The following is a 21,227-nucleotide window of genomic DNA, read 5'->3' as shown; positions in this document are numbered from 1 at the left end:
TACGGTCTGTTGTTACAGATTCTTAATGTTCTATCTATATTTTGAAACATCTTGTGGTAAAAATCAAGCCACTTGCATTTCTCCCTCCTCATTTGTAAGTCCTGAGGTTCCTAATGGTCACAGATGGACTCTCCACTCTCAAATGCAGCGCCTATTAAATGCTGTGAATTGAATGAATGGGGTGAGCGAATTCGCAAGGGGGTCCTTAGGAAAACACGAGAGCTCACTGTCTCCAGCCTGACACACTTACCTGGAGCCGCGAGCCTGCTTCTCTTTTGCCTTTTATGCTTACTCTTTGCGTCGCTGGAATTGATTTTTTTTCCCCTTTTATCTATGCGCTGTGATGGATTGATGGGCCCTTGTGAACAATTTCAGCATGTCAGCTGCCTTGCCAGAGATATATTTCTCTGAGTCTTGATATCCATGTATGCCCTTTATTTTTATTATTCTCACTTGATAGAGACAGATTGAGGGACTGGGAATTAATTTGGCTCTCTGGAATATTAATTGGGGGAAAATTTGATTCCTCTTCTCATTTCACATTCTCTTTGACTCATCCAAGATGGTAGCAAGTAACATAAACGGACTCCCTCGCTGACTTAAATATGTGGCAGTGATGTACAGAAGTGACCAGACTATTTGCTCCCTGGAGAAATGTCTCCGTAGTTAATTAGCTGGGCTTTCTAGATGTCTGTGATTTCTACTTTTTATCATCCCTTACAAAGCGATTCCATTTTATTGGTGACGGTCCGGACCCAGAGGTGGGGGCACATTATTATTATAATTTACTGTTTCCCAAGCTTCATGAACAGCTGCTTGTGGGAGAGTTTTGCCCATGTTCTTCTAGATACTGCAGGGTTGCTGCTCGAATAACGGCATTTCTCCTGCACTCGGGATTTAAATCTATTTGCAGATGTAAATCAAATTTATCACTCTAGGATAATTTTAGTACTGAGATGGACCTTAGGTGTCCCCTAGTCCAACAACGCCTTCATTTTATTTTTAAAAAGGAGGAAGTGGGGGTCCAGGGAGATTAAGTGGCTTACTCAGTGTCACACATAGCAGATCCTGGGACTTTCCAGCCTTACTTCTGTGCTATCTTCCCTCACGCACTTGAAGTGTAAATATATTTTGTAGTCAGAAGAACAATTCGCAGGCATATAAGATACCTCCCTGATCTATGGAACTTCAGTTCAAAATAACTTCCCAAGGGTTTTCTCATTTGCCCTTTATACATAAAAATATAGCACTTATACATAAAAAAATATTGCATTTTTGTATTCCGGAGGTCAGTGTGAAGCACAGATGGTTAGGTTATTTGCCTAAGGGCACGCTGTGTTTATAATTGTAAAATGAATCAGTAATATCAGTCTCCTGTGAATGTTGTCCGAAGCAAATGGAACTACATTGATAATGTATAGAACGTGTCTGGCTCAAGGGTTCTCGTTAAATGGCATGGCAGGCAGAATTCTAAACCCACTCCAAGGCTCCTGCCCCTGGTGTGCCCATCCCCCGTTATTCACGCCCCTTGAGTGTGGACAGGACCTCTGAGTACGATGGGATGTCTCTCCTGTGATTATCTGGCTGTGATTCCATTATCTGGCTAAGAAGAAGGGATTTTGCTGATGCAATTAAGGTCCCTAATCAGTCAACTAAGTTAATCAGCAGGGATGGTATCTGGATGTGTCTGACCTCAGGCAAGTGTGACTCATCAATGTCGGGAAGTCCTTCCTTAAATTACATTGAGATTCCCTTCTTGATGTTGCAGTTTCTTTTCTTTTGTTTGATCTTCAGAGTTGATGGCACCCAGTGGACTAACTTCCCAGGGCAGAAAATTATTTGATGATAACCATACAGGTCATTTCCCTTCAGTGTATTTTTTCCAAGCTTGTTTTCCACTCTTTCACCTATTCCCGTAGCTTTCGTATCTCTTTAGTGGCGGCATCGTTCAGCTCACACCCAGCTGCACCCATTCTGCAGCGTAGCCAGGCCTGTGCATGAGGGCAAGTTCACGTGGCCTCGAGGCGCTGCACCCTTCCGTGCCGCGGAGGACATGCTCCCTCATCCATTTCTTGTCACCTTTGCCACCCCTCTCCTTAGTTGGTCCTCCGTGAAACTGCCCCCGAGCTCCTCCCAGATCACTTCTCGGGGCCATCGCTGTGCCACGTGTTACAACAAACACTGAAACAGGCAGTTACCTGACTAGGCGTCTCACACTGTGGAATGGGAGATGAATGGATGAATGGAACGGCCTGTTCAGCCGGAAACTTCTAATTTACAGTGATTATTCAAAACATGCCGCCCTGGCTGGTGTGGCTCAGTGCGTTGAGTGCTGGCCTGCGAACCAAAGGGTTGCCTGTTCGAGTCCCAGTCAGGGCACACACCTGGCTTGCGGGCCACGTCCCCAGTAGGCGGCACACGAGAGGCAGCCACACATCGATGTTTCTCTCCCTCTCTTTCTTCCTCCCTTCCCCTCCGTCTAAAAATAAATAAATAAAATCTTTAAAAAACACCATGCCAACTCCTACTGCGTGGAGAGTGGCGAGACGCCCGCATGTCTCTCACAGTTCACTGTGCAAACCTTGAGGGCCCTGGAGTGCGCGGAGCGAGAGCGGTGGCCTTGGCCCTAGTCTCGCGTCTCTGTCCTTGATCAGTGCTTTGAAGAGGCTGGGCGAGCTCAGCTGTGAGAGTCCTTTCAAATTGAAAATAGTCTTTCCTGAAAATCACATGGTTTTGCAAATTTTGGCACTTGGCACATGAAAGAATAACTCACATTGATAATCCAAGAAGCCTTTCCTAGCCCTGCTTCCTGGAGACATTGCCTCCTATTTTCTACATAAAAAATAAAATGAAAACTGCATCTGTTGGAAAAATGAACAAGGTTAAAACCTTGGGGCTTGAAGGTGTTTCCAGTAAACAACCTAGGAAATTTTCGCCTTTTCCCAATCAGGTCGGCCCAGGTTGTTTTGGAGACAGTTCCCTGGAGGTCAGAGGCTGGGCCAGACGCACGCAGACCTGCCCCGCGAATGAGGGCCAGGAATGAGGGCCGCACCGCCCTTCAGCGCAGCCTTCCTCTCGGGGAGCAAGTGTGCCATTCTGGCGCCCTGTCACCTTGGCATCGGTGAAGGAAGCAGTTACGCCTCCTGCCCGGCTCTGTGGCCACACTGCCATTCAGTCACGTCTAACAGTGCACCCCAAAGCTACTGGTTTCGCTTAAAAGAAATCCCATGTGCGGGAGAATGAATACAGACTTTTGCTCATGGCGGACGCGCACCAGGGAAGGCAACGACTTAAGATTATAAGTGAGGATTGCCCCCCGTGAGACCAGCCAGTTCAGTGTGTGCAGCTCGGGGCAGCCATGGCACTTCTGGGCACGGTCAGAGTCGCAGCGGGTGGAGATCCCCCCTTTCCCCATTTCTGCCTGTGGCACAGAAACAGGAGAATATACGGAACCTGGAAAAATTATTGTTCTTCCCTTGCCTTTGAGAGAAGCGCCGTTCTTAAAGTTGATTCTAATTTTTTCAGGAAATGGGATTTTTACTGCAGTCCTCAGTCTCCTTACCGGTCTGCTACGGTCTGATGTCTGCGGCCCCCTGCCCGCCCCTCCCCCCAGTACATACGTTAACATCCCAGCTGCCAAGGGGATGGTATTAGGAGGCGGGGCCTTTGGGCGGTGCTCAGGTAATGCGGATGGAGCCCTTGTGATTGGGACAAGTGCTCTTGCCCCTCCTACTATGCGAGGACACAGTGACAGGACAGCCATCAATGAACCAGAGCCCGGGGGCTCACCAGACACTGAATCGGCCGGCACTTTGCTCCTGGACTTCCCATCCTCCAGAACTGGGAGCCGTGAACTTCTGCTGTTTATAAGCCGCCCAGGCTGTGGTACTGTACGACAGGGCCTGAATACGCTGAGACACTGTCTCAGTAAAGCGTGCAGTAATAGCGAACGTTTATTGAGCATTCAATACTGGCTATTCCATTAAGAATTTAACACACCGTATTTCATATAATACTTACAACAGCCCTATGGGGTGCGACTTTTAAATGACCTCAGATAAGGAGCCTGGGCTCATTAGCTTGCCCAGCATCTCAGTGTCGATGCTCAGCGGAGTTGGAACTGAAGTCGCAGGCCAGAGCCATGCTTTTAACTGCTGCTCTGCCCTCGTGGACTCTTAAATATGGTCATCCGCGCCCTAACCCCTCTTCTGTGTGCCCTGCACAGGAAGGAAGAGTCACGCAGAGCCGGTGCATTGCTTCTGCACATGTTGATTAAACGCCTTTTGGGGCCCAGCTCCACAAGGTGTTCAGAACCCACTGGGGTGAGAAAGAGTCGCTGCTGTCACTGGGCTCTACCCGTGGAAGATCGGATGTTAATCAGATAGTCACTCAAGCAGATGCGTAACCACAGCCCGCGACAGATGCTGGGAAACTGGAGGCCAACATCACTCACTTTGACCCCACTTGCCGATCTGATGCTTTTACCTCCCACTCCCTTTTCAACCAATTGCTATCCCCGTAGAGGAGGAGGGAGGGTCTCCAGCGCTAATGAGGTTAGCTGTGCACTTGTGTTTGCATGGAAGAAATTTAATTATGTGGAGAGTAAATGAGAGAAGAATTAGGGAAGGGGTATTAGGTGAATAAAAGTAGGTAAACAATTACTTAAATATATTTAGTGGCTTCAATTTATTGCACGCGAAGACCATCCATCATAGTCTTTCTTGTTCAAATTAATAAAAACTAACGTTGACATACTGCTTCAGCAGAGGGCAAGGCTGTTTTGAATCTCATTAAGTCATTAATGCAATTCTTCAAGAAAGGTGTCACTGTCATCTTTTTATAGAAGAGAGAGCGAGCCCCGGAGAGGCTAAGTACCTTCCACAGCATCATTCATTCCCGGACGTGATGAGCCTGGAATCTACTTCTGCCAATGCCCGTTGCCTTGACCTTTTCTCTGTGTCATCCAGTGACAGTCACTTCCAAGGTCGAGGTCACTAAGTCCTTCTCTTAGTGATTTTTTCCAGCGTTCGCATTTTTTATGGGCTGCATGAAATTGTGAACTAAATACTCAGTGTAGGCAAGCACAGAGGAATCAATGGAAGAAAATAGAACTTAGCAGGTTCCTCTCTCTCTCTCTCTCTCTCTCTCTTCTCTCTTTCTTTTTTTACTGGCTAAGTACGGAATGAAAGGAGAGAAGCCTTAGGTGGCGGCCGGAGCAGGAGGCGGAGGAGCGCATGTGCCGGGGGAGGCGACAGCTCCATCCACCCACTAGCAGCCGCAGAACCAAGCTCGCCCTTTACAGGAGCCCCACAGAGGAAGGACCATGTTGTCCCACATTTCTTCTGGGCCAGGCTCCACCTAAAAACCACTCTCGTGCCTCACCTGAGCCTCTGCTTCCTCCTCTGTGAATGCCCATCACTCGTGTGTTCTCCCTTCCCCAAGACCCTTCTCACAAGCATGCCCTTTGGTGCCTGGCACATAGCAGGGGGCCCCTAAATCTTCCTGGGCCATCAGGGAAACAGCCCCAAGTAGGCGGGTTTCTTACCCTGGCCGGGCCCTCTGTGCAGATGGAGCCCTGCTGGCGGAGGCAGGGGGCCAGGATCCAATGTGTCTTTATGGCTGTGGCTGTGTGTATCCTAAAGGTGAGGAATGGGGCTGGAAAGCTGAGCGAAGGCCAGACCCTAGTGGGCTCAGGTAGCTTCCTCTGGAGCAGATTTCATTAGGAGGTCGTTGAGGAGTCATTGAAAAATACTGTGTGGGAGACAATAATGCGACTGATTTGCCTTTTAGAAGAGGAGGACACCTCCTTCGGTCACGTGGCAGACGAACCCTGGAGTCTGTGGAGGGGGGGATGTGGAGACTGGCATCCCATCCTCCTGCTGACACTGTTAGCAATCATTCTGGACAGATACAGTGGAAGCCTTCCTTGCCCAGGAGGATCCAGTGAAAGGAAGGTACAGATTAGAAGGGACAGACGTATCAATGACGTGTGAGGATCGACCCACGGGCCAGCAAGGGAGCTGGTCGGGGGCTCCCAGGGAGGCCCTCGGTGTGGCTGGTGGTGGAACGCTATATCTGGAGCCAGACTTGCCCTGCCTCTCTAGCTACGGGCTCGGCGGCCTCCGTTCCCTTCCAGGTGCTGCTCTCAGGCTCCGAGGGCTTCCCTGTGGGGCCAAGAAAGGGAATGGATTTTACCTTCTAAGAAAGTGAGGCTGGCGGAAATGAAACCGCTCTCTCTGCCCAGGGTAACGCTGGCTTTTCCAGTGTATCATAGCAGTCACAAGTGTGATAGGAGCACACTTGACTCACTCAGCTGTGTATTGGATTCCGAGCATAATTTACAGCTCATCCTTTTCAAATAAACAGGTGGTGAGCTGGGGATCAGACTCTGGAGAGAAAAGTATTGAAGCCCTTGACAAAAGGCAGCTTTCAGGGGACATGGGCGGCCCCATTGATGGCAACTGAAAGGCTAAATATGAGGTCTCTCTGGAAAAAGTCCAGCCATCGTTATTCTCACAAGGATGCTTTGTGCTACATCGATGTAACCTGGCAGCCAAGGAGAGTGGACTGGAATGCGCATGCGTGAACAATGAGGACTTCACTGTACTAGTCAGTGAGGGCGGTAGACGCCGTTGAGTGAGCATGTGTACTGTGTAGCCATCGCATTCAAAGTGACTGAGAGAGTAGAGCAATGAATCTGCATCAAATTTTGTGTTAAGCTTGAACATTCCTCCACGGAAACTGTTCAGTTGATTCAGAAGGCCGGGAAGGCAACTGGTGACTGGCAGCTCCATCACGACATGGCGCCTGCTCATGTATCATGTCTTGTGCAGAGGTTTTTCAAATCACCCAGGTGATTCCGTTTAGCACCCTGAGACTTCTGGCTTTTCCCAAAAATAAAATCACCTTTGAAAGGGAAGAGATTTCAGGTCATCGATGAGATTCAGGAAAATATGATGGGGCAGCTGATGGCGATTGGGAGAACCGTGTGAGGTCCCAAGGTGCCTACTTTGAAGGGGACTGAGGGGTCATTTTGCTGTGTACAGGGTTTCTTATATCTTGTATGTTCTTCAGTAAATGTGTCTATTTTTCATGTTACATGGCTGGATACCATCTGGACAGACCTCATATATCAATGCAGCTCTTACAGTCATTATTACTACACTGAACTCAGAAGCAGGAACATGTTTAACGTTCCATCTTATCTAAATCCTAAACTTAATTTCAGAAGGGATGAAGTAAACATGTTCTCAGAAATACGTACAATCCGTGGGCAGTGCCCCCTCCCTTCCCAGTGTCTTGTCAGAATCGCTGTGGGGACGTGAACAAGCAGGGCTTTGTGCGGCCATCAGGTGCTGGGAAGGTCATCGGCAGGAATGAGGACAGGACACCGTGCCCATCCAGCTGGATGCCGAGGATGGTGCCTCGGGTTTTACAGGGAGCGGCCTGGCTCCTCCACACCCATCCTGGGGTGACTGGCTGCCCTCTGGAATCTTTCCCCAGGAACCGTGGAGCACACAGCACATCCCGGCGCTGTTCTCAGCCTTCTGCGGCCTCTTGGTTTCACTGTCCTACCATCTGAGCAGGCAGAGCAGCGACCCCTCTGTGCTCCTGTGAGTAACACACGCGCCTCACTGTGACACACACACATCTGTGAATGACGCGCCCTGTGCTGTGACCCCCCAGACAGCACTGGGTAACACACCCGTGCTATGATACGCACACAGCTGTAACACACCGTGCCCTGCGACACACACACACCTGTGAGTAGCGTGCCCCGCACTGGGACACAGCACGTGGGTCACCGCAGCCTTGCTCTCTCACCAGGTGGAGGGCAGCTGTTCAGGGCCAGTGCGGCTGGACTCTCCCCCGCGGGTCCCTGGGCGAGGGAGGGAGAAGTGCAGGTCGACCAGAAACCCCTGAGCTGCCAGCAACTGCTTCCGCTTCGCTCCGCGGGGCAGGGGCAGACGGGGGCTGCGGCCCAGGCCGCCTCTGCCCTCCCCGGGCGAGCGCGCGAGACGCTCGGCCTCCACAGGACCTTCTCGGCGTCTCCTAAGTGGCACCGCTGCCTTCGCCCCAGGGGTCACGCCGGGGAGAGGAGACGGGCATCTCTGAAAGGAGCTGAAATGGGCATGTGTTTAAAAAAGTAAGATGTGTGTGTTTTTCTATTTTTAGGTCCTTCATTCAGTGCAAATTGTTTCCTAAATTTCTACATCAAGATCTGGAGGAAATGGCGGAAGACCCTCTCCCCAAGAAGATGAAAGATTCGGTGGTGAGATGTTTGCGTGGTACACCATTTGCATGATGGGGCGTGGGGCTTGTCGCAGACCCGGGCTCTCAGCGGGGCTCTAGCTGGCCGTGCCCGAGTGACCAGTGCAGAAGGCGGTGCCCTGCCTTGGCCTAAGCCTGGCACATGGACCGGGGAGCTGCCTGCCGGGTGCGGACCGTGTAGAGCCTCTCGAAGGCGGAGGCTGCCCACCCGAAGCAGACACTCGGTGGGTCCTCAGCCGACAGCAGTTTGCCTGGAGATTCAGTCAGCTCCACCCACTGCTGGCTCCAAGCAGCAGGCGGGGCACGCACGTAAGGAAGCTTCTCAAACAAACATCCAAGCAAACCGCCTTCCTGATGTGCCCCACCTGCGACCCTCTCCGCATCTTCCTGCCGCAGCCGTGTGCTGAGCATGGAACACTCCCTCCGGGGTCTTTTGGTTCCAGGCTGGCCTCTGTACAGCCTCTGCGAGGGGCCTCTGGGCTCTGGAGTTACATCCGGGATGCGGGAGAAGGGCGCAGCCAGCCTGGCTGGAGCACGGGGGGGGGGGGGGGGCGGGGGGGGCAGGAAGGGAGGAAGAGAGAGACCAGGGGGTGAAAGATGCTGCTTCCTCGTTCACTAGGAAAATGGTGTGGGGCCGTTTCCAACATCCTTTGAGCAGGGGCACCCTTTCCAGCATCGACTCCCAAACATGAATACGTTGAAGAGCAGTGCTCCTTGGTTACGCAATCTCTCATTTATTTGAGGATCGGCCTCGGAGCAGTGTGATGTCTTTGGGTCCTGACTTTCCTGTGTTTTGTAGGAATGACAGAGGGAAGGGAAAGCAGTTAGTGGTGTGCTGGTTGCAGGCTCCTTGGCCAGGAGCTGTGGCCCGTTGTCTTGCTCTCCCCAGCGTGGTGGGTGCGCAGTACGTCCCACTGAACTTAGGCGAGTCCAGCTGCTACCCACCATTTCAAGACAATGTGTAGGACTCAGACCCAACATGATAATATTTTGGAAAATTCATCTCAGCCCCACGCCTTTGATATGGTCACAATCCAAGCTAAAACTTGGGGCTTATTTGTCATCACAATGGAATCAAAACACAAATCCCTGACTATGAATAAGGCCATAGTTCATTAATTTAATTCGACTTAATTATTTTAGAGGGAGGGGAAGGGAGGGAAAAAGAGAGGGAGAGAAACATCGATGTGAGAAACATCGATTGGTTGCCTCTCGCACGCCCCCAACCGGAGACCTGGCCTGCAATCCAAACATGTGCCCTGACCAGGAATCGAACTAGCGGCCTTTGGGTTGTGGGACGACACCGAACCCACTGAGTCACACCAATCAGGGTGGTTCATTAATTTTAAAAGCAGGAACATGGTTAAAAGAGTAAAAAGTGAAGCAGCTGGGGCTGATGAGATGGCAGCTAATAAGGAAGGAAGACATTTGACATTCACACCCATATGCCAGAAGACCGATGGGGACAAGATCAAAATGGCATTGCCAAATCAGCCTCTGCAAAAGCCACTGGGTGGCCTGAAATCTACCCAAAAGCTTCCCCAGGAATATCTGAGAAAAACTATCTTCCGCAAATGTTTCTTAATTTCATGACTGATCAAGGTGCTTTGTGATTTAGTCTAGTAAAAGTAATGCATGAATTACAATGAAATGTGACAAGGAATTTGCCTGGCGCGGCTGGTAGCATTTCATTAGTGTGATTAGACGAGCTGGGGAGGGCGGGGCCTCACTCGGTTTTCATACACTTTGAAAAGCTTTGTACCAGGGAGAGCACATCCTTGTAGGAGGCTTAATGTGATACATGTTCACTTCTCTGAAAAGTCTTCTGGTCTCATTATAATATTTTAATGGGACTATCAGATTCAGCTGCTACAGTTTGGTGCATAATACTTTTTGTGTCATAGCATAAGTATAAAATTTCCCTCCTTGTCTCTGATTTTGTTTCTTTGTGTCTTTCTCTGGCCGTCTTATATTCTCTCCACCGCCCCTCGCCACCACCTTCTCCTTAATTTTAGTTTGTGTGAAAAGCCCCCAGGGAGCCAGCCTCCTTAGATCCATTTTCCGTCCCTTCCCCCGGTCCGACTCCTGGGTCTCTGCATATTTACTGCTACACAGGTGACTCCGTTCAGGTGACCCAAAGACTGTGCTTTAAGGGACATTGGTCTAGACATGGAGAAACCTATAGAGCTTATCCATTTCCATATGAGCAGCACCAGTTACGCACCCCAGGCTTAGCACCAGGCCTGGGTGGCTCAAGGGTTAACACAAGCGCAGCCTCCGCCTGTGTCTGCCCGGCCAGTCTTTGCCTGCGCCTTGTCCGCAGGCGCGCCTCCGCCTCGTCACATTCCGATGGGTTACTTGCATTGTATCTGTGTTGCTCAGTTCCTGGAGATAAACAAAACTACCTAATTTTTATCTGTACAATTCACACAGCTGCTTTTAAACCATTGCTTTTATAACGTAGGTTTTTTTGGCCCCCACACCCACCCCTGCCCGCCGGCTAAGTCTCCTGGCTGCGTGGGGTGGGCCAGGGCTTCTTAGGCTTCCTTGCAGCATTGGAGCAGGAAGCGCTACTTCAAATGCCACGTGAATTTAAGACGTTTTGTATACTAAGAGCTAGTACACTGTATTTATTAAACACGCATGGGCCCATCATCAAAATAGGGAAAAGTATTACGTTATGAACATTGTTCTAGAAGTTCTGGCTAACATAAATCCTGAAAGGAAAACAAGTGTGGATTGCATCATTGCATTCAAATGGAAGGCACAGGAAAGCTTATTCGACTCGACCATGATTCATAAGAGAATTCACATATACCATCAGAGACAAGAAAATTTAGAAAAGCAAGAATGTTCCTACATATCAAAAATAACCTTAGGAAATATAATGCAAACATGATTCAACTGACAATAGCAACAAAATATATGAACTGGTGACAGGAATGATTTTAACAAGTAGTGTCAGGAAGAAGAAAACTACAGCAGTCTATTAAAATGTAAATGAAGTTACGAATAAGTGGTGATAAATAGACATAACCTGATTTTGGGGTAGGAAGCCACAGATTTATTAAATGCCATTTCTTTCTAATAAATTTATAGGTTTAATATAGTTGAAAACAGTTATAAAGATATTGTATTTATAACTTGGAGAAATGATTCTAAGGTTCATATAAAAGAATAGCAATTAATAGCTTTAAAAAAAATCTAAAAAAGAAGAATAAGGAAGAGGAATTTAGCACTTTGAGATTTAATGGTATATTAAAAGACCGAGTAATCAAAAAAATGAGGTTCATCCAAGATTAGAGAATGAGATTAGTGAATCAGTAAAACACAGAAAGGAGACAAATTACTTATGTGAATTTATTATGTAAAAATTAAATGTCACAATCAGGAATTGATTATTCAGTATACGATGTTGAGGTATTTGTTTAGCAGTGGGAGGGAAAGAAGAATTCTGTGAGCTGAGCCCGTGCCAGAGACCAACGCGCGTGAGACAGAAGCAGAGGGCGCCGATGCGCCTTCCGTCTCTGCTGCCCTGGCCGGCTCGGTCACAATAGCCACACTTTCTGCTGACTGAAACTACGAGTTCTGAATGAAATACAAAAAAGTCCTTTGATGTGACAAAGTAAATTGTCAGAATAGGAAATTAGCAGGTTACAACTTAAGTGAACAAGGAAGCCTGGAAGAGGCTTCTTTTGCCTCGAGGGCATCTGTCCGAGGGCCCAGGAGTCTTGGTTTCCAGCTCCTGGACCAAAGGGCAGAGGCGTTAAGCCTGTCCTGCCAGGTGGGGGTCCAGCGTTAGACCAGGACCCACTCCCAGCGGGAGGGCGAACTGGAGAAATGCGCTCCACCCTCCTCAGTGTTAGGGGGGCGCAAGTAAACTCACCTCAGTGTTGAGCATCAAAACAACAAAATAACCCTTGAAATGTTGTAGTTTTCCATGGATTTACAGTCTAAACTATATTACCTGGGTGGCACAAAACTCCTCAGTCTCTGAATACGGTTTGAAGTGGCCTCCGACTGGGAACACCTCACAGCAGAAACAAACATGAACGTTCTATAGCCAACTCCTTCCTCATAGGCCCTCAAGGCCAAAGCCGATTTTCTAAGGGGAATGAGCAGCTTATAAGAGAAAATTTAAAACTATACAAGGAAACAAAGAACCGACAGAAACAGATCTACAAATACTTTAGATATAGGAACTATCAGGCACAAATTTTAGAACTATCCTTACTATGATGTTTAAATAATAAAAGGCTTAAAATTTTTATAAACAGTAGAAAGTGTTTAAAACAATCCAGCATGTGTGAAACACAGCCAAATAGATCTTCTAAACAAACAAAAAACAAAAACAACAAAAGAAGCAATTTTAGTTAAATACACGCACACGGGAGATTAGACACCTCTGAAGAGAGAATTATTGAACTGAAAGATAAAGACAGAAGAAAGTGTCCAGGTGTTACCGCTCATAGACAAAAAATATATATAAGAAATGAAAGAGATGAAGAAATGGGAAGGATAGAGTAAGAAATCTAACATATATCCAATAATTCCAGAAAAAGAAAGAGACTGGAGTATAATCAATATTTGATGAGATAATATCTGAGAACTTACCAGAATCGATGAAAAACACTGATGTAGAGATTTTAAAACCCCAGTGAATAACAAGCAGGGTACATTAAAGAATAAATTACTCACACAGGTCAAACCTTAGAGATAGCGAAGTACACGGAAGATGAAGGGCATATTAAAGCAGTTAAACAAAACGAACAGATTGCTTTTGAATGGATTGTAGAAGCCAGAAGAGAGTTGTTTGATATATTTAATGTTCTGTAAATAAAAGGAACTGCCAAGCTAGATTCTATGTCCAGTAAAAATATCTTTCAAGAATGAGGACACAATAAAAATATTTTAGACAAAAGATGAGAGACCCTCCTTACATATAGTTCTGAAGGATATTCTTCAATAGAAAGTGATCTTAGATGGAAGGTCAAATTAGCCAGAAAAAAGAAGGAGAAAAGAAACTGGCAGATACATTGGTAAATATAAACAAGCATAAACTATATAAAACCACAATAAGTGTTTATGATTGTAAAGAATGTAAGGTAGAATTAAAATATGCAAGTACAATAACATACAAGATTGAATGGAAAGAGAAATAGACTCCAAGACTTGAAAGTGTTAGACAATTTCCAGGAGACAAATAAAACTATTGGTTAACTTTAGACAGTGGTAAGTTAAGTACACATGTTGGAATGTTCACTGTAAAGATTTCTATTCCTGCTAAAGGAACATATGACTCCAACCTTGTACAAAGGAAAAAACAGAATGATTAAAAAACGGTTCTCTGTAAGTGGCAGAATATAACAGGATTCTTCTGTCACACTACTCTTAGAAGTCCGTTCCAGATGGATTATGAACCTAAATAAGCGATGACAAAACCTGAAAGCACTTGTAATCATAATAAAAGAAGTTATCTTTATGATATCAGTCTAGGAAAGAATTTTTAAAAATAATGCAAAAATTCAAATTCATTAAAATTATGACCTTTGACTTATCAAATAATACCAAAAAAGAGACAAAATAGAATCCACAGAATAGGCAACAATTATCAAAACATGTATAGTTGAAAAAACACCACCGTCAAGATGAGTATAAAATTCTCATGAATCGATGAGACAGGCAGGTATCTCAATGAAAAATAGGTGAAAGATTTGCACGTGCATTTCACAAAAGAGGAACTATAAACGGCCAAAACACTAATATGCAGTGGTCTCCCCTTATCCTTAGTTTTGCTTTCTGAGGTGTCAGTCGCCCGGGGTCAGCTGGGGTCTGAAAATGTTAGATGGGAAATCCCAGAAATAAACGATGTATAAGTTTTAAAATCTGTGCCATTCTGAGTAGCGTGACGAAATCTCCCGCCGACCCACTGCATCCAGCCCGGGACATGGCCCGTCCCTTGACCCAGTGTCCCCACCCCGCCCGCGCTTCCCGTCCGTTCAGTCGCTCACTAGGCCTCTCGGTTATCAGGTTGACTGGTGTGGGGTCACAGTGCTTGTGTTCAAGTCACCCTTCTTTTACTGAACCACCCCCGAATGAGAGCGTAGTGGCCCTGGCAATTTGGATTTATCACAGAGAAGCCGTAAAGTGCTTCTTTTAAGTGAATAAGTATGTATTGGAAAAAAATACAGTACAGATAGGGTTCCGTACTATTCAAGGTTGGAGACATCCACTGGGGACTTGGAACGCGTCCCCTGTGGGGAAGGGGAGGGGCTGCTGTATGTTCAAACTGAACTCCAAAGTAAACCACACTGAGTTATCGTTTCACACCTACCAGACTGACAAAAAATTAAACGTGCACACAGTACTAAGTGTTGACAACAGTTTTGAGCAAGAGCACTCTCATGCCCCGTTGGTAGCGGTGTGAATTAGCATGCCCACTTGGAAACAGTTCGGTGTTACGGAAGTGCAGCCGCGCACACACCGCAGCCAGCAATCCTGCTCGGTAGCTACCCTGGGCAGACCTTGCGCACGTGCGCCAGCGTGCACACACACGTGGAAGAGCGCTCAGAAGGGCATCTCTGTCTGTAGGAAGCCCACGCGGAAGCCACGGGGAACTCCGCCCACAGTAGCGTGTGGCACGTGTGGTCAAGGAGAAGACCCTCCTGCAGCCACATGCAATAGATGGGCAAACCTTAACCGCATAGTGTGAGCCAAGGAAGCAAAACAAAAACACGAACCTCCAGTGTGGTACCATCTACGGGGTAAAAATAGGCAAAATGGACTAAACTGCTTATAGTTACCTACATGGGTAGCAAAGTCATCCTTTTTAAAGCGAGAAACCGATCTTCCCAGAGTTAGGGTGGTCGATAGGAACCCCCAAGAGGGAAAAGAGGGGTTTGTGGTCAGGGGACCACTCACGGGAAGGCTTGGGCAGTGGGAATGTTAGGTTCCTTGAAGCTGTGGGTCGTTACTTGGGCGTTCGCTTTATAATTATTCTCTAAATGGTACATATGTATTGAATGCACTTTTTCAAAAAAGTATGAAATAAAATCAAATATTTATTCAGGTTCTAGAGAGGGAATGGTATTCCAGACTTGGAATCTATAAAATGTTAATGAAAACAAATAAAACACACACACAGAGGTAGATTGGAGTACATAACAATTTTACTTCTGTATGTAAAAAAAGCAATAAAATTGGAATAATTTATTAAAATATTTGCTGCAAATTTGACACAAGCTCAATATCTTATGATTCATGTAATTAAAGTTTAAAAATTATGAGCAAATGATATTATTATCTATATTTCATTTAGGAGCCAAATATTTAGTATGTAAACATATGACATATATCTACACTTTCTGTAAATAAAGAAATGCAGAATAAAATACGGTGGCATATTTTTGGTCCACTCAGTCAGTACGGGATAAGTTCATGATACGGCCAACTGTGACAAGGTGAGACCTCTTAGACATTGTTTGTATTTGTGTAAACTATTACAATCACTTGGAGAAGCATAATTTATTAAGGATCATAAAATATTCATAACCTATGTCATAGTAAATCTATTTGTCAGTTTTTCTAGAAATTAGTTCAAAATATGAAAAAAGATTTAGGTGCGAAAAGACAATGACCCCGCATAACCCATCCTGGTAAACGTGGAAGGAAGCCCATCTTGGAGCCCCGGGGGTGTTTGCACAACTGTAGTTCATCCAGGTTAACGCTTTGAGCGCCCACCATGGCACAATAATCCATGGCATGTGCATGTGTCCATGCGGATGGCACAACAAGGTGGCGAATTATTTCTCCATTAAGTGACTGTAAGTGAGCCTATAGAACAATATACATAATACGCAAAAATGCTTACAAAAGAAAGGACTGTTGAAAAAGGTAGAAATTATATGTACACTAAGAATAGGCAGTTATAAACTAAGCATAACAACCCATATACGTCATGATTACAACGAAAACCATGGTTCAGCATTCGGAGGCCAAAATAGGGGCCCAGAAAACACAAAGAGGCAAATATTGTTAGTGTCAGGATGTAATGATCGCGAATGATCTTTTGCCATCTCTCTGTTCCAGAGCACTGCAGTGTTATTATGTTACCCTATAATGGAAAATCTAATTAATAATAAAAATTACAGAGACATTTCCAAATTTGCATTTTGCTTAGATCTTTTGTACTCTCATTTTTGTAAGATCTAAGACTGTATGATTTACTTTTAAGACAGGATATTTATCAAAATGAAACACACACTCTCAAACTCCTGTTTAAATAAGCAATTCAACAGAGTCATAGTTTTTTTAGCCTTCAAACATGGGAAGGAAGGGGAAAGTAACAGTAATTATTCTTCTGTATAACAAAAGGAAAACCTACCCCCAACACAATACATGAAAGCAAATGCCCCCTTTATTCTGTTCTGTTGTTCTCAATGTGCCAGTACTATTTGGTGCCAGTACTTTCAGTACCTGATTAGTGTAGCTTTGTAGTGACCTTGAAATAAGATACTGTGTGTCCTCCAACTTTGTTCTCCTTTTTCAGAGTTGTTTATATCTTTTAGAACCAGAGATATAAAATATATATTTAAGCGAGCAAAAAATTACCTAACAAGAAAAAACAATCAAAATTACCGCCTTTTTACAGTGTTAAAGGCCACTTCCATAGGACACAGCAACAGTCTCTGAGGTTCAGGTGTCTGTCAAGATTCTTCTGAAAAAAATATTATTTTCAAGAATAAAATTTCTGGAGCAGATTATATCTACTTTGTGGTGGCTGTAAGGAAAGAGGGGACCATTGCCTTTTTATTTTCCTCATGTTACTTTCACCAATATTGAGAGGTCTATAGTTTATTAATTAGCACGAAGAATGAAAAGTTCAATGGTTACCATTTAATTTACGAGTACATCTTTTGTGGGAAAGAGTCTGTTCAAAACTTTGGTTGGCTAGATTTTTTTAAATTGATGTTTTTTAAGAGAGAGAGAGGGAAACATCGATTTGTTGTTCCACTTATTTATGCATTTTTCGGTTGATTCTTGTATGTGCCCTGACCGGGGATCGAACCCGCAACATCTGGTATATCGGGATGATGCTTTAACCAGCTGAGCTGCTGGCCAGGGCCTGGATAGATGTTTTGCAAATACTTTTTCAAGTCTTCAGCTTGCCTTTTCATTCTATAACAGTCTTTTGAACAGCAAATGTGTTAAATCTTCATGAAGTCCAACTGAATGGTTTTTTCTTTTCTAGCTGTAACTTTTAGCGTCCTATTTAAGAAAGCTTTGGCAGACCCAAGGTCAATAAGATTTCCTCTTACGTTTTCTTTGAGAAATGTGGTACTTTGTATTAGGTCTCTGATGCATGTTAATTTTTGTGTGTGATGTGAAGTGTCAAGATGTTTTGTGTAATTTTGTCTTTCGTAGATGGCGAGCCCATTGTTCCAACATTTGTTGAACAAATTACCTTTTCCTTCATTTAGTGCAAAGGTGTCCTGTCACCTTGGCACTTTTATTTAAAATCAGTTGACCATATATGCGTTGATCGATTTCTGGACTCTTCCTGTTCTTCATTTTAGATGTCTATTTTCTGCCAATACCATCCATACCTGGTTACCGTAGCTTTGTAATAAGCCTTGAAACCAGACACTGTAAAATGTAAAATCTGTTCTGGTCCAAAGAAATAATTAAACACGTAACAAATTTCTCTTTGACATACCCAGGCTTTTTGCATATTAAAATACAAGCTACACTAAGGGCAAGTACAGATTATTTGAGCTTGACCTTCCTTTATCAGACCTGGGCGCCTTGTACCTGACTGTGCTTATAGAGAAGGACCTATTGCCTTACACGTGCAGAAAACCTGCCTTCTCTCCGTGGGCAGCAGATGTAGGCCGGCCTCGCATTTCCTCCTCCCGCTCCGTGGCCTTAGTCCCCCGATACTTCCCGAGTAGGAGGTGGTGAAGGGTCCACTCGGTGTGTGCCACTGCGAATGTATCAGGTGGGCGATGGGCTGCGGGGGCAGGTTACCCAGGGTCCGTGTCCTGTCACCCGATTTGCATGGTGACACAGAGTTGCTGAGGCAGTAGGTTCTCTTGACACCGAAGGAGTGAACGTGACGGCCGGTTTTCTCTTCACAGAAGGATGTCTTAAAGTCGGATCTCCTCGTGTGCCCGGTGGCTGCCGTGCTGTCGTTTGCAGTGAGTGCCAGCACTGTCTTCCTGTCCTTGCGAGTACGTACCTTTCGCGAGGCCTCCTCCCACGGTGGAGCTCTGGGGACGCCGGGGCCGTAGAAGCAGAGGGAGGGAGCAGAGGGCCAGCTGGGAGTTTGGGGGGATGTTTGTCCAGGGGCGGGAGCAGTGTGTCCGGCCGTGGTTTGGTCCCCTGGCAGGTTGGCTCCGGTGTCTCACTCTTTCTCTGTTCAACTTCCGGTGCAGCAGCCTGTCTTGTGGACTCCGGTCTGGGGGTGGCCACTGCTAATAACACAGGCTGAGGCCACAGCGGAGAAGGGAGGGGTCACCACAGCACGAGTGACACGGAGGTCACAGAGCCAAAAAGAGTGCTGGAACATCATGGTACTTAGAAAAACAACATGGGGAATCTACACGGGATTTCTGGCTTCAGGTTCTTACAGGCAGTGGCTGTCTCTGTATGTAAATGCAATGTATTTATAGATTGTTTCAATGTGGGAAAGTCTGTTGGCTGATTTTGTTATTTTTCACCTCTTCTTAAAAAAAAAGAAAAGAAAGCGTCCCCTGGGCAGCATTCCCTCGGCCCTGGGCTCCCACTCCTACCGGCCGCTTCGCCACCCGGTCAGTGGCTCTCGGTGCTTCTCGCACAGAGACAGGCCCTGTGCCAAGTCCAAGGGCCTGAAACAGGAACTGAGTTTGAATCTGCCCTTAAGGAGGGGAAGCGGGGAAGGGCGGTGGTGTCCTGGGTCGTTCCTGGGCGCCCCGCCCCCCGGCCGCGCGGGCCGCTGACCTGTGCCCCTGCTCTTGCAGCCGTTCCTCAGCGTGGTGCTGTTCGTCCTGGCTGGCGCCGTGGGGTTTGTCACCCACTACCTGCTGCCCCAGCTCCGCAAGCACCACCCGTGGATGTGGATTTCACACCCCGTCCTTAAAAACCGGGAGTATCAGCAACGGGAAGTGCAAGGTTAGTGCGCCTCCTGAGCACCCCGAGTGCCGAGTGTGCTTGGAACCAGGGAGTGTGCGTTACAGCCTGGATGTGCTCAACGCCACGGACCTGCGCGCTGAACTCGGTTACAGGGCCGGTGTTACACCGCGTGTGTTTCAGCGCAATCAGAAGGGAAGCGTGAGTTTCTCAGGGGGCTCTGATTGTTCCCAGAAACAATGAAGCGGGGTCCATTAGAGGCATGTTTAATGAAAATAGTCATTGGTCATTAATTAGCATTGAGGAAACATTCCTATCACTCGGAACTGACGGAGATGACGTTCCAGTTAAGTGGGCGGGGTGCCGACAAAGCATCACCTGCCTCCCACGCTCCACAAGACGCGGGGCATGCGGCAGAGCTTGCCTTTCTACCTTCGGGGCCCCGAACCCTTGGATTTTAACTAACTTCACTCACCTAGACCTAGACCTGCCTGGCTCAGTGGTCCCAGGGCTGCCGCCGGCTGGACCATGGAACTGCCCCTAGTCCCGACCGCGTCAGAACTTCTCGATAGGAGATCTCTCAGGAATTCCTCTGCTGGGTCTCCCCCAGCTTCGTGCCGGAACAGATCCCAGGAGGACTGGTGTATGTGCATTTCCAGACACTTCCAAGGTATTGGTGACAACTTAGAGCTCTAGTGTGTAACGAGCCAATGCTGCTAATTCTGCACAGAACCGCCTAGCCCAGTGACTTTCAACCGTTTTTATCTCATGGCACACAGAAACTATTATCAAAATTCGGCAGCATGCCAACAAATATATTTTTTTGCTGATCTGACAAAAAAATAGGTATAATTTTGATTCATTCACTGAACGGCTATTGTTGTGTTGATCATTGTCATTTTTTCACATGATTGTCTAAGGGGAAAAAGGGCCAGTGCCCCTGACTAAATAGTCAGGTATTGCATGTTAAAAATTCTTGTGGCGCACGGGTGGAACGTCCCTGGTCTGGCCCGTTGTAACTTCTCTGTTGTTGAGCGATGTGTGTGGTCGTCTCCATGCCCAGCCACAAGGGGGCGTGAGTGGCACCAGGGTCTGCTGACTGCCAGGAATGCGCTGGACTCAGCCAGGTGTGTGTCATCAGTAGCCTCAGTGGCCTAGTGTGGCCTAAGGAAAAGGGCTCAGGGGTGGGGCATGGTTAATAAAAATACAAAGAAACAAAAGATTTGCTTAACGTAGAGCGTTTCTTCAAAGAACATCTGCGGGAGGGTAGGAGGAGCTGACTCATTGGAAACAGCCAAGTCAGAGAAACGGGCTTGGTTAGTGGAGGGGTCTGGTGTGACGCGCCTGCTGCCAGCCTGGGGGTGTAGAAGGGGCAGGGGGGTGACTCGGACCTGCTCTTCTCACCTGCAGCAGGAGGGGCCTCATAAGGACCACGCTGCAGAAGGTGTGTCCTAAATGCTCTGTACGATGTCCCGTCCCACTTAAACGCAAATACTTGTCCTCAGTGTCACGAGCACTGAAGGAAGCTGGGCTCGGGTAGGGACTGTCTATAGTGGTTAGTTCATTTTACAACCCCTCGCAGAGCAAGGGCCGTGGGAACGGGCGCCTCCTTGTGGGTGGGTGGAGGGACTGACGAGCAGACGAACTCGACAGAACATCTGCCTTGTTAAATTAAGGCCCTACTTCTCTGTCGTTTTCCAAACCTTTAGACAGACCAACTTTTGAAGAATGTAGTGGCACAGTTGGGGGTTTATGGTTTTGGCACCATCGGTAAGCAGTTTGATCAGGATTTGACTGCGGAAACAGCGCATCTTGTCTCCATCATCTCTGCGTGTCCCTCCGCGGGAGAG

The 21,227-nt window shown here is 46.9% G+C and overlaps 1 protein-coding gene across 1 annotated transcript in view; it reads left to right on the top strand.

Moving 5' to 3' along the window:
- PCNX2 (pecanex 2) overlaps window positions 1-21,227 on the top strand; it is a 215,149-nt gene that overhangs the window by 74,535 nt on the left and 119,387 nt on the right. Inside the window, exons 16-19 of the mRNA XM_054576753.1 lie at window positions 7,504-7,613; window positions 8,176-8,272; window positions 18,408-18,500; window positions 19,269-19,419. Coding sequence (XP_054432728.1) covers window positions 7,504-7,613; window positions 8,176-8,272; window positions 18,408-18,500; window positions 19,269-19,419 — 451 coding nt within the window. The remainder of the gene's footprint in view (window positions 1-7,503; window positions 7,614-8,175; window positions 8,273-18,407; window positions 18,501-19,268; window positions 19,420-21,227) is intronic.

The sequence above is a fragment of the Pteronotus mesoamericanus genome, unplaced genomic scaffold (genome assembly GCF_021234165.1).
Source record: "Pteronotus mesoamericanus isolate MK-2021 breed Mesoamerican mustached bat unplaced genomic scaffold, CSHL_Meso_final contig_347, whole genome shotgun sequence".
NCBI classification, from domain to species: Eukaryota; Metazoa; Chordata; class Mammalia; order Chiroptera; family Mormoopidae; genus Pteronotus; species Pteronotus mesoamericanus.
This window is presented reverse-complemented; position numbering and strand designations above follow the sequence as displayed.